The sequence below is a fragment of the Pinus tabuliformis genome, chromosome 4_2 (genome assembly GCF_031772625.1).
Source record: "Pinus tabuliformis cultivar Carrire ecotype Pingquan chromosome 4_2, CPIR1, whole genome shotgun sequence".
Classification (NCBI taxonomy): Eukaryota; Viridiplantae; Streptophyta; class Pinopsida; order Pinales; family Pinaceae; genus Pinus; species Pinus tabuliformis.
This window is the reverse complement of record NC_142304.1, coordinates 974,202,778-974,227,751: the sequence shown is the minus strand read 5'-3', so window position 1 is coordinate 974,227,751 and position 24,974 is coordinate 974,202,778. Positions and strand designations below refer to the sequence as shown.

The window sequence follows — 24,974 nt, the reverse complement described above, 5'->3', positions numbered from 1 at the left end:
AACAAGATTCTTAACCATGGAGATTTACCCCCACTTTACCATGAAGATTTTTAATCTATAAATATGCTTTGTTATAATAGCATCGACCAATATCATGACTTATCAATAACACATGCCCAAAAAACCACAAATCACTTCACATTTTTTCTCATTAATCAATTTAATTAAAAGGAGAAAATGACATTACTGCTTTCGAGATAAATCCCAACCTTTGATTTGACTATGCTGTTATGAATATTCTAAAATATTTTGTGGAGGTTAAATCTATACCATTCACCTAAGAATTATTGAAAACTAAATTTAAATTCTAGAAGCACTATTCCAAAATAGACACACATATTGACATAATTACTTTTGCTAAAATTCGAATTGCTCTCTTTTATTTTGGCATGGGATGTGAGTTTTTTAAATAAACTTTTCAATAATTACATTATAGTGTTTACAATTAAAATGAGGAAATTGTTAGAATGCAATAGCTCATAGTTGTGTTTTGTTTATATGGAACTTATTAAAGTATAATTTTACGATACAATGATTGTCATCATCACTTATTATATTAGATTTTGTTGCATCTCTTCAATATTGATATGTTAAATAATGTTTGTCATTGTCATATTATAGATTGACACAAAATAATCTTGATTTAGATATAATACAAAAAAATAAATCTAAATATTGAAATCTAAATACATATTGTAGCAATTTGATATTAATATTTTTTATATACTTTTCCAATTGAAATTCTCTATTTTGGAATTGAAATTGAAACTTCAAATTTTGAATCCACACTGTCATAATTGAAATTCACATTTTTAGAATGTAAATTATTCAAAATTCACATTTTTAAAAAGTAATATTCACACTTTGAGTCCAATTTTGCAATTTAAAAATAATGATAAATTTCACATTTTTACAATCAAAATTCATAAGTTCTTAGTCTAGATTTTAAGTAACAAGATCAATTTTAACAAAATTGGAAGTCTATAAATAAGTGCCAATGCTATTACTTAATTTGGAGTATCAATTGAAACCTTGTTTTACAAAATATGAGTTTTGATTATTGGAATCAAAGCTAAGCATATTTTGTGCTAACTAAGCATATGATATATTTTCACTTATAGAAAGGACTAAAATTGTCATTGGTAGCTTGGTATAGTAAGTTTCATAGGGATGGATACTAGGTTGAATGAGAGGTACAAAAGTAATGTTCAAGTCACCATAATTGAATCATCTATGAAAATATTCGAAGATGTAGGCCAAACTTCAAAGAGGTTAATTCACTAGTGTGTTATAGAGGGAGCGCACATTGGACTTGACCTTTTATTTAAAGGTAAAAAATAATGGATTTTTAATGTTGGAAGACAAGTTTTATTAATTGCAAGGGAAATTTCAAAATTGGGTTATTGTTTCCGAAGGTCAAAATAAAGCATGTAATATATATTGTAAATATCTTAACCTATTCTAACTCATGCAAATTTCACAAAGCAATCTTGGTGTTTGTTGTCACCATCTGCAAAATGTGTTTTCAGCTACTAAAAGAGGGAAAAAGCGCAGAGAGGTTTGCAGCGATCTTTCAAGCCACATAAGCACTTAAAGCTAAATCAAACCCTCTCCATTGCATAGTGCTCAAACTTGGCTTTCCATCAGTATATGGAACTTCCCAAATGGACTCCAGAATCAAAAGTTAGAGCAGATTGAAGTTTCCATTTCAAAGCCAAAAAACAAAGAGAAAATGACTAAGGGTGATCTCTCGACATATTGGAGGTCACAAATCGGAGGTCCTGGCTCATTGTAAATCAAATATTGCAAAATCAGGCAACATGGCATTTAGCACTTCATGTAGCAGAGCTCTGATATTGGTTCTCACACATCGACGATTGCTCATCAGTGGCACTAAGCACATATCGGCGATCCAATGAGTTGGGGCAAGCACATCGATGATCACAATAGCACAAACATATTGCAAGTCAAAAATCGATGATCCTGGAAGTGATCACTACAAAGAAATTGCGGGAAAAGAACGTCGATAGTGTTAAGGCATCAGGAGGGCTGAAAACAATTTAGCAAAGGAAATCAGTTGCAAAACCAGAAGAGGGCTAACCATTTCTCTCTCCTAGAGGGGGTTGTGCCAGAACATCATTGGATCTGATAAATGAAACGTGGTTACACATGATTGGTTCGAATACATGACACTTGGCAGCACATGGTTGGTTTTGATAAGGGGCACAAGGCAGCTGACGTCAGCGTTATGTGGGGGTATGGTGGACACGTGGCAGGAAAAATTCAACATTTTAAGGGGTCATAAGGGTGACACATGTCACCACTCAGAAGGTGACGTGGTAGAGGAAGACGTCACATCAACGACCGACAATCAGAGGATGAGCATTGCTCCTAGTGAAACCTCCGGTTGTGATGCACTAATAAAGGGGCTCCGACATAGAGGCTAGCCCATGGTCACATAAAAGCTAAGGAACCAAGGGCTAAGCATAAAGGGTGATCAATGATCGCAAGTTTCACAAGGGTGCACCAAGGACATGGATAGGAAATCATCAATTTACCGACCTCTGATATGGTCTATAGAGGAAAATAAAAGAAAAGGAGCTGAAATCTCTAACAAAGGAAAAGGGTTCCTGGACATGAGTCCAAAGTCTCTAGTGTCTTAGGGCTAAGTCCCAGGCCATAGCCCTTGGTCATACATGAAGAAATGCAGAAATGGGATAAACCAAAGGGAGCCAAAGGAGATCGGGACTCGTTGTTCTGTAATGCCTTTAAGAGTAAACATCACGATGCAGTAAAGTCCCAGTATTATGGTACAAAACTCTGAATGCGTATGGGTCTGCAACTGAAATATTAAATAAAGGCATGGAGGAGTGGTAAATCAATATGGGGGCTCAGGAAGACTTAATGCCTCAGCGTGGAGCTCCACTCAGTCATACAATGTAGGACTACCAAGTCAATCTTTGCCTCTACTCTGTAACAAGCCAACACAGTTGATCACTACCAACTCTAGAGAGTGGTGAAGCCGGAAAATTAAGATGAAAGCGGAAAGAACCGACCGAGAAGCAGGAAAAGCATATCATGGTAGAGACGTGGCCTGATCAGGGACAATCTCAGAAATGGCATAGGGATACTTCCTCCATCATCATCCAGTTTTAATTTTCTTATTATTTCTGTAATTTATATTTATTTTGTATGTCTTTCACTTTAAAGAAGGAATCAAATCCTTATTAGAACCATTGTGGGTAGCATAGCTATCACTCTGCAAGACATATAGTCAAATTGGACATATAGCCTTTCGCTGATATATTTTGTAACTGTTAATTCAAATCCCCCCCTTCTGATAAATAGAGGGAAGAAACAATTAGAAGTGGTTCCAGAATTCTGCACCCGTGATGTTCCAAATTCTGTGATTCCACTTTTGGTTCTACTTTCTTGTTCATTAGGGACTTGAGCGATATCTTGCTAAATGTAATGGAATAGTGATTTAGATTCGAGGATTAATGAAATTGTTTTGTTGATTCCTATCAGAGAAATATGTAGTATGTTTTCTCCTTTGTTTATCACTTAATGTATGTTTTCTCCCTCTGAAATAGTGTAATGAAGTTGCAGGTTTCACCCTTCTTCATGGTTGTATATTTGTTGCTAAGCAGTAACAATACCTGTGTTAGCTATAGATTTACTTATGTACATGTAATGTACACATATTTACTTAATTTTATTTGGTGATGACTATATCCATGATTAACACTCTGCTATTTATGTCATTCCACCTCTTCAATCTTCGATAATTTTGTTGGAACATTGTTGCTTAGGATTCAGTTTTGTTTATAGCCCTATGCATCGAATTCCGTCCTTTCTTTCCTCCTCTTCATGTTACTACACTGCCAAAATTAAGGTTATTTGTTGTTGTGAGTCGACCACCAGAATTAGTCATTTCTCTTTGATATGAACTAGATCTACCCCCTGTGAATTTAGATCCCTGTATGTGTTTGAGTCTGCTATAATGAAAGACTATTGAACCAAGCTTCATTTATTCTCTTTTTCCAATGACATGACAATTGGAGTGCAGCAGAAATCCCTACTAATAATATCCAAAGCACTCCTCTCTTAATATGTCGTAGGCACTGGTCTACAATCAACCTAGAGGTTATCTATAGGAAGCTTTCTATATCTCCTGAAGAACTTGTGCTACAGGGACTTGAAAAAGCGACAACATCCTTCTAGTGTCGTTTTTGGGGATCGAAATTGAAATACTTTTCTTTGGGTACGACAAATCTTTACATTCCCTCTGTTAGGTGAGCAAGGGAAATGTGGGTTGAAGATCTCTCACCTTGGTGACTCCACCTTTAAAATATTTTGGTAAACATCCTGGGGAATCCACTGTTTATATCTCTATTTGATCATCATGGTTGTCAAGCAACCTCATACTTTCTTTGATGCTAAAGAAGTTGAAAATTTCCCTACCTTTGAACTCGAGATCAATCACCTGAGGAGGTTTTCAAAATGTCCCTCCCTGCATTCTTGGCTAACAAATTTTCTCCACTAGATTTTTCTTCTATTGCTGGTTACCCCAATCATGTCCCTTCATTTCATGAATGGAATACCTATTCGCCTAGATTAAGTGGAAACACATATAAAATACTGGACCATCCCCTTAAGAATTTTCTTGAATGCATGGAACAAAAGGGTATTATTTTTGAAGATCCGCAAATGAAATTGTTCATGTACTCTTTAGAAGACGATTTTAGAATTTGGTACAGAACAATACCTCGTGGCAACATATCCTCCTTAAAGAGTTTTCATATGGCATTCAATCATTATTAGAAAAGATTATATCCTTTGGATTCTCTATTTGAATATTTTCATGCATATTTCAATGATAAAGATATTCTTGAGCTTAATGACCTCGATGAAGATGTTTTTGGGGCTCCTCTCCAAGAAAACATATACTCGCATTAAGAACCATCACCCAATGATCAAGAATGAGAAGAAGGACACATCATAGTGCTTCAAATAAACCCTCTAAGCTCTCATTTAGCCAAAGTTGATGATTCTCCTTCTTATGATGTATATGACCTGATGGAGAGTCAAGTGATCCAGAGCCACAACAATCCTAGTCATGGGAAGCTATACAAGAAGAGGATGCCCACCAGGAGGTCAACAAAGGGTATCCAATTTACGACCCACATCCTTCAAATGGAGAACCAATTCAAGAAGTTGAATTTGAAGTTGATGAATATTCTCCAATTTATGAATCATATGATTCAAAGGAGGATGATATCGTTGCAGATTATCAAAGGGATCCATTTACCAGCAAGCAGGGAGAAGGCTTCCAGCAACAAATTTTTCAAATAGAGCCCAAAGTTGAAGGACCAAGCAGTGTATGTGACTGCCTCTTGCAAACAGATTCTTGCTAGGAACCCTCAATAGACCCTTTAGTCTATGAATCTTATAGTTCAGAAATAAAATATTCTATTGTAGATTTCTAGGATGGTTGGCCCATTGACAAATGGGTAGAAAAATATCAACAACTGTTTTTCTTGAAAAATCTAAGGCTGAGGAGCCTAACAGTATTGATGGCTACCCTAACCAAGAATATTATGGGGAAACAAACTCTTCATGAAGATAAGGCAGCTACAAATTTTTCTTGTCAGTTCTATGACCCTGTAACTAATTACATGACCACATTCTTAGGTCATCAGCAGAGGTTGACTCTCCAGTATGCATCAAGTTTTTGTTTGAAGACTTTTCATGGTGCATTCTTGTTTTGATTTTTAAATTTCAACAGCATGGAGATATTAGGTCCAACACCCAAATGCTGACCTGGTACCATTTAAGGGATGAACTAACTTAGGTGAATTGATGCCCAGTAATAAGTAAGAGTTCTATATAAATAAGCTCATTAAATGAGCATTTATTTTCCATTTTCTAGAATTTACTTTTCTGCATTTTAGTTTGAAGAGGAAATGACTCCCTCCAAGTAAAGTTCCATGGAGATTTTTTGGTTTTATAAGTGCATTATAATTTTTTACTCCATGCCTAATGGTGAAGGCTACTAGTCTGCAGGTTCTCAACACCTTGCTAGTAAGGCACTGTCCCCAGGTGGAGCTAATGTTGGCACCCTCTGCAAAATGTGTTTTCAACTACTAAAAGAGGGAAAAAGAGTAGATAGTTTGGCATCCATATTCCAATCCACTGAAGCACTCAAAGCTAAATCAGACCTTCTCCATTGAATAGTGCTTGGAATTAGATTTCCAACAGTATATAGAACTCGCCAAATAGACTCTGGAATCAAAAGTTAGAGAAGATTGAAGTTGCCCTTTGAAAGCCAAAAAATAAAGAGAAAATGACTAAGGGTAAGATCTTGGCATATCAGAGGTCACAAATTAGAGGTCCCAGCTCATCATAAATCGCATATCACAACATTAGGCAACATGGCATTCAACGCTTCGTGTAGCAAAGCTTCAATATTGGATATTGCACATCGATGATTGTTCATCAGTCACACTAAGCACAAATCAATGATCAAATGAATTAGGACAAGCACATTGGCAATTGGCGATCACAACATCACAAACATATTGAAAGTCAGAAATTAGGGATTCTGGAAGTGATTAGTATGAAGAAGTTGTGGGAAAAGAACGATGATAGTGTTAAAGCGTTGGGAGGGTCGAAAATAATTTAACAAAGGAAATTAGTTGCAAAACCAAAAGAGGGCTAACCGATTCTCTCTCCTCGAGGGGACCACATGGCGGAACATCATTGGATCTGATAAATGAAACATGACTAGACATGATTGGTTCTGATACATGACACTTGGCAGGACATGGTTAGTTCCGATAAGGGACATGGGGCAGCTGATGTTAGCATGATGTGGTGGTATGATGGACACGTGGTAGGTGAATTTAGTGTTTTGAGGGGTCATAAGGGGGCAAAAAAGGGCGACATGTGTCACCACTCACAAGGTGACACGTGGCAGAGGATGATGTCACATCGACGATCGACAATTGGAGGATGAGCATTTTCACTCCTAGTGAAACCTCTGGTTGCAATATGCCGATAAAGGGGCTCTGACAAAGTAGATGGACCATGGTCACATTAAGAGCCGAGGAACTAAGGGCTAAGCACAAGGGTGATCGGTGATCGCAAGTTTCATGAGGATCCATGAACGACATGGATAGGAAATCGTCAATTTTCCGACTCTGATATTTGGCTAAGCACGTGGTCTATAGAGGAAAATAAAAAAGGAGCTGAAATATTTAACAAAGGATAAGGGTTCTCGGACACGAGTCCAAAGGCTCTAGCGCCTTAGGGCTAATCCCTAGGTCATAGCCCCCCGGTCATATGAGAAGAAATGCAAAATGGGGCTAAACCAAAGGGGGTCAAAGGAGATCGGGGCTCATTGTTCTGTAATTCCTTTAAGAGTAAAAGTCTCAATGGAGTAAAGTCCCAGTAGTATGGTATAGTACTCTGAATGTGTATGGGTCTGCGGCTACAATATTAAATGAAGGCATGGAGCAGCAGTAAATCAGTATGGGGGCTCAGGAAGACTTAATGCCTTAGCATGGAGCTCCACTCAGTCATATAATGCAAGACTATCAAGTCAATCTCCACTTCTGCGTTGTAACAAGCCAACACAATTGATTGCTACCAACTCTAGAGAGTGGTGAAGCCAGACAGTTAAGGAAAAAGCGACAAGAATTGACCAAGCAACAGGAAATGCACATCATGGTAGAGATGTGGCCTGACGAGGGGAAATTTCAAAAATGGAACAGAGATACTTCATCCATCATCATCCATTTTTCCTTTTCTTATTATTTTTGTATTTTTTGTTTATTTTGTATGTCTTGCACTTTAAAGAAGGAATCAAATCCCGATTGGAATCATTATGGGCAGCAGAGCTATCGCATGTCATGACAACTAGTCAAATCAGATAGCTGGCCCTTCGCTGAGATATTTTTTAATTGTTACTTCAAATCTCCCCCTCTTCTTATAAATAGGGGGAAGAAACACTCAAAATTCGTTTCAGAATTCTGCACCCGCGGTGGTCCAAATTCTTTGATTCCACTTTTGCTTCTACTTGCCTATTCATGAGGGACTTGAGTGATACCTAGCTAAATGTAATGGAATAGTGATTTGGACTCGAGGATCAATGAAACTATTATGTTGATTCCTATTAGAGAAATGTGTAGTATGTTTTCTCCTTTGTTTATTACTTCATATATGTTTCTCTTCCTTTGAAATAGTGTAATGAAGCTTCAGGTTTCACCCTTGTTCATGTTTGTATATTTGTTGCTAAGTAGTAACAGTACCTGTGTTAGCTACAAATTTACATATGTGCTTGTAATGTGCACAAATTTACTTAATGTTATTTGGTGATAAATGTATCCATGATTAGAGTTGGATTGTTTTTGTAATTCCACCTTTTCAATCTTCCATACTTTTACTAGAACATTGTTGCTTATTATTTTGTTTTGTTTACAACCCTATGCATCAAATTCCCTCCTTTCTTTCCTCCTCTTCATGTTAATACAATGCTAATGTCAAGGTTTCATGTTGTTGTGAGTCGACCACCTGAATCAATCATTTCTCTTTGAGATGAACTAGATCTACCCCCTGTGCATTTAGATCCCTGTATGTGTTTGAGTCTACTGTAATGAAAAGATATTGAACCAAGCCCCCTTTATTCTCTTTTTCCAACTATGTGTTAATTGGAGTGCAGCACAAATCCTTACTCATAATATCCAAAGCTCTTAAGATGCCTAGGCACTGGTCTAGAATCAACCCAGAGGTTGTCTCTAGGAAGCTTTCTATATCTCCTGAAGCACTTGTGCTACAAAAATCGACAACAATGTCGATCTATTATATATGTATCCCTATCGAAGACATGTTATATTGTTTTTGGATCGATCAAAAAATTCACTTTTAATTAGTGTTGAAATTTTTAAACAAACTCTATAAAATTTAAGTAAAGTTTTGAGAAAAATAAATATTAAACTGAATATTTTGAAAGTATTTTTTTTATTTTTTTTATAAAAATTATATTCCAATTTTATAATTGGTTGAAATCATTGATATGACTAATTTCAAGGGTTTTAAAATTCATTCGTCAAGATTTTTTTTAAATAATAATAATAAAATCTCATAAATAAACCTAGTACATATTGTACAGGTGTACAACATAATTAAATCTGAATTAATAAAACTGTGTAGAGTCCAATATTTATAATTAAAAAAAATTGTTCCATATGAACAATATTCAGTTTTTTTTAGAGTTCACTCTTTTTTAAAGGGTCACTGTGAGGTTTTATAATATATTATTTAAATTTAACATAATTCTTGCTCGTGGGTAGGAGGGTCACTTCGAGGTTTGATAATATATTATTTACATTTATCATAAATCTTACCGGCAGGAGGAGTTCGAAAATTTTCAGCGTTGTAGATTGTTTATTATCAATAATTGATATATTTGAAAATTTTCAGCGTTGTAGATGGTTTATTATCAATAATTGATACATTTGAGGGACAACATCGTATAATAGAAATTTAACATTTACTTTTGAGTCATGCAATTAATATTGGACTTTGAGGTTTTATAAAATATTATTTTATAATGTTTGGCATGATAAAGTTATAGCATATATGCTAGCTAATATTTAACTATATTAAAATCTATCATATTTGAATGGATAAATTAGCAATTGCACTGATAGGTGTAAGGAATGTTGAAAGCTCAAGAAGCCAAAAACATAAACACAAGGGAAAAAATTGAAGTGCCGACCTTGGCGAAATCCTTATTATGATGGACCTTTAGACCCATGATACAAATTTCTGCGAGAGCTTGACAATACTTTTGTCTCAAGAGTCCCTCAATGACCAATCAAATATATTTGGCATTACATATAGAAGATAGGAAAAAACATGGTTATTGAACTAACCATGTAATTATAAAATGTTATAAATTGTAAAATTTCAATGTTAAAATTAATGATAAACCCTTTAATACAAGTGAAGATTTATGATAGTAAAGTATTATTCATGATAATTGTCGATTGGGAAATTGATCTAATTCTAACTTTAGGGACACTGATCAGGTAAATTAGTAGAAAAGTTGCATGTTCTCTATTAAAATAAGTGTTATTCTATTTTTAAAATTTTTCCTTTGGTTGAATAATCCTTCATCTTCCTTTAAAGGATTTATTTTAACCCATTTATTAAAGAAAGAATTTATTTTAACCCAGTTATTGAAGAATTTGGTCCTTACCAAATTATTTTGGAGATACCTAATATTAACCACTTATTTTCTATTTCTTATGTAAAATATATTTTTTAATATATAAATAATTTAATTTTAAATTATTAATAATTATATAAATTCTAAAACTGAAATATATAATTTTAATAAATATTAATTAAATTTAAAATTATAATTATAAAACAAAACACTAAAATAAATGGATAAACTTTTTATAAATTTATCTTATTTTATTTTTTAAATAGATTGGGCCAAAAACACCCGACATTTTCATTTTTATTTTTTATTTTATTTTTTTCATATCCACAACTTTTCCAGAATGAATCATCATCAAAAGCACTTAAATTCTAAGCCCTAAAAAAAATATGACGTAGAGTTTCTAAATTTAAGGCCTTTGCTTTGGACGAAAATTTATGGATCTGACCAAAATCCGGACAGAGTTTCACCATGGAAAAGGGTGCTGACAATTATGGAGTCAACTTCTTTAATAAAGACTCCAACAATATAGGAAAAAAAATCTGTATTATTTAATTATTAAATGTTTACATTTTTTTCTAAATTTTTAATTTGTTTGAACAAACTGAGTTTTTAATGGAATATATAGATGTACTTTCAGAAATTTCTGAGGCATTTAGATACTGGATAGTTGAAAATCAAATTTCTTAATTTTTTATAATTTAAATTAAGTTTTTTACTATATATTTCAACTATTTAAGACATATTTATACCACGGAGTCTTGTACGACAGTCAAAAGTGGCTTGAATCCGAGCAAAAAAATTTCAAAAAATCTTGTAGAGGCACTGTTGAATCTTGTTTTTGATGGCGGAAAAGGATTCAGTGACATCAAATTTTTGATGGCAGAAAAAGATTCAGCAACATCAAAAACATCTAGAACACCTAAAATTTTGATGTTTAACAACTATAACTTAGATTTAGAAAAATCCTTACCAGATTTCCTCTAAATATAACTAGAATTTCCATAACTTTCCAGACAATTCCTCCAGGTCACACTTATAAACTCTATTCAAAATTATGATTCCAAAAAAAATGAAAAACTCACTACAGTAAATAAAATCTACATTCCAAAAAAAATGAAAAACCCGCTGCAATAAAAAATATTAATAGATAATAGAAAGAATAATTAATACATAAATGTTCATAGACCTGCCATGACCACCGCCACTTAAGCACCTAAAAGAAACTGCAATAACAATAACTGTTTGACATCGCAAAAACAACCTTAATAATAATAACTGAGTGGAACACATGCAACTTTGAAATAGGACACAATTTATATTTAACATTAAATTTCAATTCCCCAATAACAATAACTGTTTGACATCCCAAAAATAACAATAATAATAATGGAGTGGAACACATGGAACTTTGAGGTAGGACATAATTTTATATTTAACATTAAATTTCAATTCCGCAATAACAGTAACTGTTTGACATCACAAAAACAATCATAATAATAATGGAATGGAACACATTGAACTTTGAGGTAGGGCACAATTTTATATTTAACATTAAATTTCAATTCCGCAAATTTTTATAGGACTCCTTCCGCCCTTCGTGGCAAAAAACAGCACACAAATGGCGATATTGCTCAGAATTATGATGTATGATGGACAACTTTGCACAGTAAATACAACACAATTATCACACATTCTCATGACTGTTAATTTTGCACCTATATTTAGCTGCGATAGCTATTCTACTCAGCAACATCTGAAAAGTATTGGCTATCTAAATTTAGAAACATCTTTAGTTGAAAATCCACCAAAGTCCAGTGGTTTAGAAGAGGATTTCTAAATTTAGAAGGTAAAATCACAATCTCCATAGGTTCCATAAGTTTCTGGTTTCAATAGATTAATATTCAATCCCTTTCTCTATTTGTAAGCAGTCACGAGAGTTTTGATAAATCGCAGTCAATAGAACCCAGGTGCAAACGCTTCGTCGACCCTCTTAGGATTTGAATTCTGAGGAAGAGCCATGTCATCGTTCATCGATTTGGCCTGTAAATAACACAAAGAGCCTCTAAAATTCAAAACAAAATCTAAAATAGTATTTCTAGTATTTAAATTGGCGGGTTTCAGATAACGTTGTAAAACTTTTCATTCTTAATTTTGTTGTGATGGAAAGATTAACCTCATTTTCTAGATTGGTGGAGCATGGAATACGCTTTTGAAATGATTTGCCTCTTCTTCTAATGTGATGCGGCACGGAATAGCCTTTCATTCTCACTCTACTTACTTCTTTTGCTAGCGTGGCGTAACATGGAATATCCTTCCAAATCTTATTCTTGCTGCAATGGAATGATTGTCCTCAACTAATAATCTCTTCATTCTTATTCTTACTTGCAGTTGCTACAATATCAGAGAGCACACTAATATCCTGCAATAATTATTCTACGAGGGTCAAAGGAAGCATGGCAGAAGCCGCTGTTGTTAGCGCGCTTATAGGCAAATTTATTCCTCTGGTCGCAGACAAAGTCTCCCAACATGTATCGCTGATTTTTAATTTCAAAAAGGATTTTGAATCTTTTTGTGAGCAGCTTCGTTACTTTGAATGTCTTTTGACGGACGCCGGAGAGAAAAGGACCTCCGCTTCCGTGTCAAATTGGCTTGAGAGTCTCGAGGATTTTGTTGCCGATGCTGAGTACCTAGTGGAGGAATGTTTGGCAGCTGATAACATCTTTGCCCAAATAATATTACGGCCAAAGATGGGCAACAAAATTAGGGGATTAAAGGAACGACTCGAGAAGATCAAGACGGACGCTGAAAGTCTCAAATTGCTTGCTGTTGTTTTAGATGTGAATGCTCACGGTCAGGTACGGCATGCAGATAGTTTTATAAAAAGGCCGCAAAGATCATATGCTCGTCTTCAAGAATCACCGATCGTGGGCATTGACGGCGATATTAAAGTGATTACTGAATGGATATTGAAGGAAGACAACCCTCCAGTCATTGCCGTTGTGGGCATGGGAGGGCAGGGCAAAACTCTTCTGCTCCAACACGTTTTCAACAGCGAAGTGGTCCATAAACGCTTCGACTGTCAGGTTTGGTTAGCAGTTTCTCAGAAATTCGCAGTTACAGAACTTCTCCGTGATATGGTGAAGCAATTTGAGCGAAATGAGAGAGCCAAGCACCTCGAAGGAAACGATGAAAGTTTGGCCAACCGGCAAAATGATAAAAAAGGGGCCGACCAGCTAGATGATAGAATGTTGACGAACCTAAGCGAGCAAGAGCTTAGAGAGAAGATTGATAAATTTTTAGATAAAAAAAGCTGTTTATTTGCTGTTGATGACGTGTGGGACAGATATGCTTGGCAGGACATTGGTTTGCCATCCAGAACCAAAGATAAGGTTGTGGTGACAACCCGCAATGAAAATGTCGCAAAGTACTTGCGGGCTGGAGATCAAATTCTCCACAAAAATAGTTTATCAGAAGAAGACAGTTGGCGCTTATTCTGCGTCCATGCTTTCCCAGATGATCCACACCAGTGTCCCAAGGCAGTGGAGAGGATAGCCCGCGAAATTGTAAACAAATGCGGCGGACTGCCCCTTGCCATAAAAACAATAGGAGCTCATATGGCAAGTCTGCCAAGTGATATTCCTAATAAATGGGAAGATACCCTTCTTCATCTAAATACATGTGGCATGAGCGACCGCGTTATGCCGTCATTGAAGTTCAGCTACGAGGCTTTGCCTCATCATCTAAAGCCTTGTTTTCTTTACTGCTCTGTTTATCCCAAGAATACTGAAATAGAGTCAGATTGTTTAGTGCATGCATGGATTGCTCAGGGATTTGTTTCTGTGCAATTACAAGAAGCATATGATATAGGCTGCTCCTACATGGAAGAACTTATTGATCGATGCCTGATCGAAGTTTCAGAGGTTGGTTGGAATGGGCGAGTAAACAGTTGCAAAATGCACGACTTGCTGCATGATTTAGCTGTTTCCGAGCAAACTAAAAGTTTGATAAAACCTGGCGGACAATTGGAAAGCATGCCAGCGGAAGAATGCCGAGAATTGCGTAGAATTTCATTGATGAAAAATGAGATATCTACAATAAAAAAGGGCATCCAGTATCCACGGCTCCGAAGTCTATTGCTATCTGATAATCGCTCTCTTACATCAATCTCCCCTAGCTTTTTTGACAATATGAGATATCTGTGTGTGTTAGATTTAAGTAGAACTTCCATTACGTCATTGCCCAAATCTATTGGAAATTTAAAGCTTTTAAAGTATCTGAATTTATCTGGGACGAGGATTAAGAAACTACCCAAGTCCTTGAGTGGTCTCCGGCAGCTCCAGTTTCTGGATGTTAGTGGAACCTATGTTCAAAGGCTGCATGAAGGGATAGAAAAGCAAAAACATATGCTACATTTGAATTTAGAGTGGATATATCGTAAACGCCTTGTGGGTATATCTAAGCTCATCAATCTACAGACATTGAATGGTGTCACTTTCGATCTTAGAGAGTCACGCAGTGCCAGTGCCTTGCAATTGAGGGATCTCAAAGAATTGACCCTTCTTCAACACCTATCAATACGCTTTGTATCAAATAGTGCTGATGATGTTACACTCGAGGACGAGACACTCGAGGACGAGGGGACTTTTCGGGGCATGACAAAGATGCGGACCCTACATGTTCGTTCTGATCTTATTATGAGTGCTGGTGCACTTACCCTTCATCTTCCAAGGGACATGGAGGCCATGCAACGCCTTGAAATAGTTCATCTTGAGTTTTGCGCGGTTCCTAAGTGGATTTTTCAGCTTCGGAATCTCATGGAGCTATCATTATCCGGGCTGCTAAAAAGCTCCAGTGCAGATTTTAGAGGGTTAGAGAATATTCCCAATCTGAAAAAGCTACACTTGGGGAAGAATAGGAATCCAGACTTCATTGAATTTCCAAATGAGTTTGGGGAAGCAGGGGCATTTCCCAAACTGGAAGAGTTGGTCATACAATTGTTTCTGCATTTGAAAAGCATTCCCTCGTTCCACGAGAATGCAATGCCGAAATTGAAGCGTCTGACAATAAGCGGGTGCAAGCTATTGGAAAATATGCCGGAAGGATTAATGAAGCTGAGGAATCTTAAAGAAGTAGAAGTCGATGTAGAGACTAATGATGTGGAGGGCTTCGAGTACACGAAAAGCCATTGTTGGCAAAGTTTTAAAGACCGCGGAATTAAGATCAAAGTGGAAGTATCCCGGTGGGGCTCGGAGGATCGAAAGAGATTGATGTAAATGTAATGATATTTTATATCTTGTCGTATCTTTGTCATAAATATTGTTTTTTTAAGGAGCCTGTTGTACAAAGACAAACATTAAACTTACTTTATTGTGAAACCATTTTCCAAGTATGCGTACTGAAACCAATAAATTATTGTGGGTGTCTATAAATGGCTGCTAAGTTCCCGTCATTGGTAATTCCTTTACGATTTCAAGGTATTTAACGTGTTCACATTTTTATTATTGTCATATAGAGGCGTTTGCAGTGTGTTTAAGGCGCTGTAATTTAAAATCGTTGAAGGGAGATGTGAAAATTTTACATCTAATTTAATTAAATTTTTTTCTCATATTTGTGATTTCTTTTTATATATAGTTTTGTGAAAAATTTATAAAACTAAAATTGTAAAAGCATTTTTAAAAATGTTTATTTTTATAAGTAGTCAAATATTGATTTTAATGTTTATTTTTATAAGTATTCAAATATTGATTTTAATGTTTATTTTTATAAGTATTCAAATATTGATTTTAATTGTAATTTAAATGGAAGTTTTAATGTTTATAAGATAGTAATTTAAATTGAAGTTTTAATGTTTATAAGATAATAATGGGTGATTAAATTTTTTATTAGTATTTAAAAAAAGTTCAATGTAAAACAAATATGCTTTGATATTTAAGAATATTCATTTTAATATTTGAGTTTTTCATATTATTTATTATTATTATTATTATTTTATTATTAAGTAGTTTTACTTTATAATATTATTTTTAAAATTTACAATAAAATTAAGTAAATTTGTCATTATTAAAATAAAATTAAGCGAATTTGTCAACCTCGGGGGAATCAAAGGTGAGGTTGGTGCTTAAAAACTCCTTGTTTGTGCAGTTTTTAGCCAAGGGGTGGATTCATCTCATCTTATAGGATGATTTGGATGCTAAAGTTGTTATTTGTAGGGTTTGGAAAGTGGACTCTACACACAAGGGTTTCACTAGGGAAGCAATACCATACCACGTGCATTCATATTGCGGGATAAATATTGAGGAAAAAATGACATAACATATTGAGCATATAATAGGAGGAAAAGAGATTTTATATTGGTATGTATAAAAAATGGAGCTCACATTAATGAAAAAATATAAAAGGGGTATAAAAAATGCCAATGAAAAAATGGACACCTACAATATATAGTGAATGTAAGGGTTTTCTAAATTGGGAAGGTGTATTGGGTTCATAATAATAGGGGGGTTAAATAATGTGATTTTTAGAGGTATTTTTCAATATGTAGTCAAATTAAGGGAATTGCTTTGTATGCCACAATTGTACGTGTTTTGTCAAAGGTTCATTGAGTGAAGCTCCAATGACTCTACATCAGTCATATTCAAACCTTGGACTCCCATTTTCAACACTAGGTGTGAGCATATTGTTACCATCCCTATATGATTCATATACTAGGCCTTTTAGTGCATTTGTGGCATGAGGTGATCTTGGGATTATGTTAGGGAGCTATCTTGAGCATGATTCATCCTATATTTACTTTGGTGACATGTCTTTGGCCCACATTCTCATCTGTGTTGATCTTCAAAGAGGGCTCTCAGGCTTGATCAAATGGGCCATATTGTGGCATTATTTATTCTTGATTACGAGTGCATCCCATTCAGATGTTAGAGGTGTTATAAACATGGACACCTTGCAAAGGAGTTTGTGCTCCCTATGCGAAAAAAGGTGAATCGATCTAGAGTGCCATCGATGGGGGTTAATGCAGAGAAGGTTCTCTCTCCATAGCAAATGGTTTCCTCTTCCGGCCTGCACTGTCGGGGATTCAAAGATGGTGATCATGTTTCTCCACAAGTGGTCTCTTAACCCATTTTAGCTAAGTAATCATTGGTCAATATGGCTTGCAATGTTAAAGGTACCTATCTTGTCCCATCCCCCTATATCTAAGTTGTTTTTTTAATCAAGAATGTTCTTCTCCTATTCATTTAATCTATATTTCCTTTATGGCTTCTAAGGGACCTCTAGCCTCTTTCTCTATTTTTCCATCCCATATTTCCTCTCCTCCTCCCATCCCAACTATGAGTCGTTTTCCTTATGCCCTGGGTGATATTTATTCACCCTCATTTGTCTCTACATTATCTTTATCTGATATTTAGGATTCTAAAGATGTTTGGATAATCTTAAATCCTGGTCAGTCGTCCCTCAGAAATATGGTGTTGTTTGGGTTTGGGTCATCTCACCCTTGTCCCTTTGGATGGTCAAAGCCATGGGAAGAAAACATTTTCTTTGCATAGTTAAGGAGAAATCTCATGCATACCTTGTTATACCTTAGAGCAAGCCCAACCTCTTTAGGGTTTCAAATATGAAAATTATATCTTTTAACTGTAGGGTTTTAGATTTTCCCCTCATAAAACAAGCTCTATGTAGACCGATTAAACAAAATTATTTGGACATCATTTTTCTTCAAGACTCTTGGCAGTAATATCCAAATTTCTTCTTGCCTTTAAACTTTATTAAGAGGATATAAATTTTTGGCCTTTGGCACTTGGGGTCATTCAAGTGGTATGGCTACAAACTGGAGGCCTCATCATAATATCAAGGTTACAAATTTTTGGAGTATGGAATATGTGGTGGTAGTCAAGGTCTCTTCACATTCTTTAGATATCGATTTCATGCTAATAAATATATACACGGCCCCCCTGAAACCCTAAATAATTTTGGGACCTTCTACTAAATAAATCCCTTCTAAAATTTGAACATTATCATTGGTGATGATCTTAATTTCTCTTTGGGTTCTTCTGAATACTAGGGTCATCAAGCTCGGTCAGACCCCTTAATCAACTTCTTCAAATTAATGCTAAGTTAATGTAGGTCAGTAGATTTGGTACCTCGGGAAAATCTCTCCTACATGGAGGAATCATCGAATCGAGGAGGATCAAATTGCAAAGAGAATTGATCGATTACCACTTGTGGATGGTCTAATGGATTCCTTACCTATGATCAATCAATGGAAAGGTGACGGTGGCATATTGGATCACTCTCCCATCCTTTTACGCATTAGAGAGGTTGTTTCAAAACTAGTTGTTCATGTAGAGTTTTGTAATGTTGACATAAGGTTCGGTCACTGGTTTCCAACAAAAGATCCCATCATAGTCTAGCGCAACAATGACATTTTCATTCCTTGAAGGAGAAAATTCTCACATGAGGCATGCTGAGACTTCTTGAATGTGAGAGGGGAGTTTAGATACTATTAGGATTCAGTTTATTTGCATATATCATTCACCATTCAATTGATTACATAGGAAACCCAAACAATCTTGTACACTATACAAAGATATACAATCGATTATCTACTTAATCATTTTAAATTTTTTAAAGGGAGATGCATAAAAATACACCAATCATTCATAGAACACACTAATATATCCCTGAAATATTATCATTATATTATATCAAGAGTCAAACCACTACAATACATATCGACAAACTATTGAAGATCTACTCAAGATTATATCAAATAAAATAGAACAAGTTTGGAATATAATCACAATACATTTAGAAGAATTCAGGGTTCATTCTAATAGCATGTCGACATAACTCTCTCTCTATTTTGGCTATTTGGCACAATGCACACAATTTTTATAGATATCATCTCTGTCTTGATCCACGCTCACTTGATTTGGTCTGATTTGTTCCCTTTAACGAAATCCAGGTGTTTTGGTCCACTTCTGCTTTATTTTTTCACAACTAGCACCTAAATCCTTCTTTCAAGACTTTGACAAATCCCAAGATAACCACTTTCTTTCCCTGCTTGCCACTTTTTCCTTCCTGGTCCTACCTTCCAACCTATTTTTCCATTTACTTTTATTCTTTCCATAATCATCTCTACAAATCTTTTCCAACCAAAAATTGATCAAAATTTTCCAAAAATGAAGGACCCAATAGGCCCCGACCACATCCTATTGACTCGCCCTCAAGTGAATCATTAATTTGTAAACTTTTCTCTTCATATTGTTGTGCAACTGTTGTTGATGCTTTTTCTCCCTGCTTTGTTGCTTTATCTTCAAACGAAGGACCCAACTTTGGAATTGTTTGCAAAGTTTTAACTTTGAAAGAGTGGTAGTTAACCGTTACATATTGCCACAGTAAAACATTTAAAGAGGCATGTTGCCACATTCCCTGATTGTATAGCTAGGTGCGACGGTGACAATATTTCCCCACCTTCTCTCATACTAAACACCCATCTGAGGATACATGGTTTACATTAATCTTAAAAAAATGAAAGCTTAGTTTAGATATATTTTTATATTAATAATATTTATGAAAATATGATGAAAAATATTTGATAGATGTTGTGGAATTACATAGATTTTTGTAAATTTTATTACTGATAGAAAAACTGGTAATTACAAGAATACTCAAAGAGTCATCTCACCATTTTATTACTGATAGAAAAACTGGTAATTACAAGAACACTCAAAGATTCATCTCTCCCCAAGAAATTACAAGATTTAGAATGACAACATGATCCTTACTGAGATTGACTACTGTGGCATTTAACAGATAAATATCCTTGCATAGCAAGAGAAATCTGTAGGCTACCTAGCACACAAAGCAGACTCAGTCCAAAGATTGACACAGACACAAACACTTCTAAAATGATTCGGCCACTTTAGGTTCTTACCAGTGCCGAGCACACTAGTACGCAGGCTCCCAAATCACCTAAAGACTTGAGCTCTTCTTGTGATGCAAGCAGATTAGACTGAATTTCTGCAGTTGCAGAGCAGGAGAAGCTCTCGACACAATGGCTCTCAATCCCTTCCTCCCATCTAAAATGAGCTCCTTTTTCTTTTATAGACCAGAGGGCTTGATGAATTAAAAGTAAAACAACTGTCACCAAAAGATTGTCTAGATTCGGATGTGAATGGACAAATTCACATTTTCTTGTCCCTTTTCCTTTCGGAAAGCCATCTAGCATATGGGGACCGAATCTAGGATGACTCAATCTTATCGATCTTACAAAGTAGATACTTTTACTCAAAAGCTTCTGAGAAAAGGGAAATATACAGACACATATTTCATTTTACGAAGAAATATACAAACAAACGTCCTTACACCACTATCGGTAAGAAAAGACATGATACATTTAGAGTACTAAATGAGTAATCTGAGGATGAGTATAGTGTTGATATCGAAATCTTTCCAGAAGATAATTTGTGAAGTACTGCACATGCACTTCTTTTTCAGATTCCCAAATCTCATTCTCGTGATTTCCGGGTGGTTGTAAAAAGTTAATAGATATGAAAGGATTTTGTTCTGGATCTGATTGTAGGTGGAATTCATTGTATTCCATTTGAGTCCCATCTCTATTGGGAGTCAACATTCGTGCAGTGAATTCATGAGTGACGAACCAATGAATATGTCCACACCTTCTTAGTGCATTACTAAAATTAGCATCTTCAATTCTGACAATGTCTTCAACATGCTTGTATAAGATTCCTGTTAGGTGTGCATGTGGTTCTGAGAACCCATCAATCTTTAGTCGACAATAAGGTATATGGCTTTAACAAAAGAGCACTGAGTCCATAGATTTTCCACCACCTGATAAACCAGGTCATAAAAGGATCTTCATGATTCATTCAGGAAGTTGGCCATGTTAGTTCTACTACATGTTTGAACATTTTGAAGGTCAAAGATAGCTTTTCCATGTTGCAGTATGCTTAAAGGGTGCTTACAGCAGTCGTTCTCCTCCTTCTCCTTCGGGCTTCTTCATATCACATAGCCCTGCCTTCTCTATTTCTCTTTCCCTGAAACCTCTTTGTTCACCATTTTTGTTCTCATTTGCTTCACTGCAAAAGCCTGTGTTCTTTAAGCCCTGATCGCTAATTATAAATCGCTATATGACCTGACTATTTGGCTTCGCGCTCTTGTTTAAACCCCGCCTTCGTCTCTGTCGTTGATCGCATCCGATCTAACGGTCTCCACGTTCTCCGCCTGCACATGAACTATTGTACATCTTTCCCTCCATCTGACCGTCCATCGCCAGATCGACGACAGTCGCTTCCCCTCATCGCACGATCTGCCCGCCCGTTAGCCCGCAGGGGCAGTGGCTTATGGCTGCCATGCGGCATGTGTTGACCGGATCGTGCGGCGAGTTACGGAAACTGCCGAGCCCCAATAGGCGGTGCGAGGAAACCGCTTTCCACCTCCGCACCCTTCCCCTGGCAGTTAACCTGCGTGCACCTCCCACTTGCGATCACCGTCAGATTTTCCGCGTCCAGATTTGACGACCCTCGTTGCTCTGTCTATGCGCTCTCCCGATAGCCTTCATAATCCAATCTCCGTCGTTGATTTGTGCGATTCAACGGCTGAGCTTCATTCCTCCGCTTAGTTTTCCTCTGCCATTCTATCTACGCCCATATCCCGTTCTGTTCCCTAAGGACGAAGGTGGCCAGTTACCTGTACCCTACACAGTTAATATTCAACTACTGCATTCAAAGAGCAGCACAACTAAGTAAGAAAGGACGATCCTCGAGCAGTTCAACACCTTCAACAGTTATGGACATTTATCCATACAACCTTCCACCTCTTCGAGGGGTACAACAAAGTACCAGTGAATGTAAAATTTGTTAATTAAAACAGTTAGAATCTATCAGAGGCCCATAATAGTTTGTAAACGTGGTTGGTGGTCAGTTATGACCCCTCCACGCATAGGTTAGAAAGTATTTTTGTAATCAACCTCTATATATATCAGGAAGACAGAATGTAATAGGGTTGATGAGTGTTATTTTGTTGTAAGGTTCAACTTCTAGAGACTGTAACTACTGTGATACCTGCAACGTCTGGTCTTCATTTTCAGCCAATACAAGCTTCTTTTGATGTTAATTGCTCACTTTCCACTTCTTCTTTGTTCCAGGCTGTGCATGTTATGCATTTATTTGCTGTAGATGTTTAGCATTAGAGGGGTTTTCATCCCACCTCTATGTTAGAATCTAGTTCGTATTATTGAATGTGTATGCAGGTCTCTGTTGTTTTAATGCCAGAGAGTTGTCATCCTGTCTGTGCATTAGGAAATAGATTTACAGACCTTTTAACTGGTTGCAGCCGGCCATCACAGGGTCCTGTGCATTTGCTGGTGTGGTCAGTCTTCTCCATCATCACATTTTCTTTAAACTGTGAGTAATTGGTGGTCTAAAGCCTTGTAGTCTGGGGGTGTTCACCCATGTCTGGGGTTAAGCACAGTAGAAGTGGTTATCTGGCTTGAATATGCAACATTTCTTTCATTCATCCACCACATTTCCAACATTTTGTTGAGCTTGTAATGTTCTCGATCATCTCTGAGATACAACCTAGGAGAGTTTCTTCGGGTGATAACATTAATTGGCACCGTTGCCAGGGAAAGGAGATTGAAGGTCAGCTTCCCTGGGAGAACGACACGGTTCCAAGCTTTAATGATAGACAAGGTTTGGACACATATTTTGGTTGTAATCATCTATCTGGCGACTCCACTGGAGGAAGACCATCTTTTGGTGACTCCACATTGCAGTTCTGGTTCAGTTTGTGAGGTGTGCTCGAAGAAATTTTTAGAAATCACCAGCTCAACCAATGCCTGATCCTGAGAAGATCGTTAAGCAGAAGAAATTATCGTAGAAAGGAGCACGAGGATGAGGTAAGCCTCAAAAGTTCCATGTATCTCTGTTAGTGAAGTAGTCACCTTCAGAGATTCATTCAGCTCCTCAGTCATTCATTTCCCTTGTGGACCTCAGTTCAAAGAAGCATCCATGCTGTCCAATATATTTCTCTGTTTTTGTCATTCTTTTCATTGATCTATTCCACTCAGTTTACCAGTATCCTTCCACTTACCTCAGTCATGGCAGGCCAGCAAGCCCTCACAAAGATAGAAAGAATCGTTGCTGCTAGGTATGGACCCTTAGTCTTGCCTACCCCTTTGAATGCCATGGCTGCAGGAGATTATCAAGAATTTATGCCTAAGTTTACTGGTGCAGAAGGAGTAACAGCTGAAGAGAATTTAGAGTCCTTTTATAGTTATGCTGATAACCTAGATATCAATGAAGAGGATGTCTGGATGAGGGTTTTCGTCCAAAGCCTAGATGGGGAAGCTAGAAAATGGTTTAATAAATTACCCTCTAGGTCCATTGCAGACATTGAGGCCTTAGATGATGTGTTTTTAAAGCACTGGGGGGATAAGGAAGATTTTCTCTATGATTATACTGAGTCTGGGAACTCGCAGAGTGATGGACTTTCATCATCCTCAGATCATAAGATCGACAAAATGGCCAGGATGATAGAGCTATTGGCCTTTGAAGTTTCCAGGTTAAGAGTTGAGTAGCATTCAGGGGTGGAGCAGTTGCAGATTCTGCAAAGAAGTAGATATACTAACGAAGATAAAAGGGTGAAGACCCTTTTTCAAGATATAGCCATGAATGAAGAACAATATGAGGAAGAGGATGAGGTCTATGGTTGGGAAGACAAGGGCAGTGCCCCCTTCTTAACCAGAGCTGCCTATGAACAAGCATTATCCAAAGGCACTGCTCATCAGTTTGTTGTACCTGTAGAACAACAAGCTTATCGGCAGAGGCAGCTAGCAACAGATCCCTGCATCCTCTAGCAATCTGAGCCCGAAGCCAACCCTTCTTCTGATGGCTATGCAGATCTGCAGTTCGACCAACCTGCTATCATTCCCAGTCCAGTGATCATAAAGGGAGAAGAAAGCTCCCCATCATCTTATGTTTCTCTGTCTGCTCGAATGACAATCCCTCTAAGTTGCCACTTGAACACTGAGGCAGGACAAAATTCAATGCTCAATGCTGAAACTGATCATCTCAGTCTTGATATTATGAAACCTGCTCAGTTGGCCTCCACACAGCTTGAAAGGGCAGCTTATCAAATGACAAAGGAAGAGGGTGTACAGTTATGGGACTCCTCCTTGAATGAGGATTTTTCAAAGAAAGATCCAGGAGCAGATAAGGTTTCTATGTCCCCTACACATGAACATGTTGGTACATCATTCATATTTATTTTGCAGGCCACAGAAGAAAAAAACAGGTACACAACAACCATGATTATTCAGCAGGTGTACAAAGGCTCCTATGAAAAACATTCAAGGAGGAGAATACACAGAGGGGAAATGAAATTTGAACAATATCTACCTCTTAAGAGCCAATGTTCTAAACTGTTTGAGGTAGAGGATCAAATAAATCCAGTCCTGCTGATATATGATGAAGGGGCCGAGAGCAAGAGAAACAATTTTGGTGGCCCAGCAAATGGGCAATTTTTGAAGTTTTAAGTTTTCAGGCTTTAATGATTGTAAGCACTTTCTTTTACAGGTTTCTATGGTAGGCTTAGTTGACTCCATGCCCAATGGATACTAGGCATAGTTTTTAAAGCTGATTTTGTATGAAGGCATTGGTCTGTAGTTCATGAGACCTCGTAGGGAGGATCTCATCCCCAGAAGGAACCAATGTTAGCT

General features: G+C 36.6%; 1 protein-coding gene across 3 annotated transcripts in view; it reads left to right on the top strand.

Moving 5' to 3' along the window:
* LOC149172879 (disease resistance RPP13-like protein 4) overlaps positions 1–15,742 on the top strand; it is a 57,379-nt gene extending 41,637 nt beyond the window's left edge. For 2 of the 3 annotated variants that reach the window (XM_089424454.1, XM_089424455.1), the window contains exon 3: positions 12,623–15,742. In XM_089424454.1, coding sequence (XP_089280580.1) covers positions 12,688–15,507 — 2,820 coding nt within the window. In that variant the 5' untranslated portion in view covers positions 12,623–12,687 and the 3' untranslated portion in view covers positions 15,508–15,742. The remainder of the gene's footprint in view (positions 1–12,622) is intronic. The other variant, XM_089424453.1, reaches the window with a different exon arrangement.
* Positions 15,743–24,974: the final 9,232 nt, after the last annotated feature.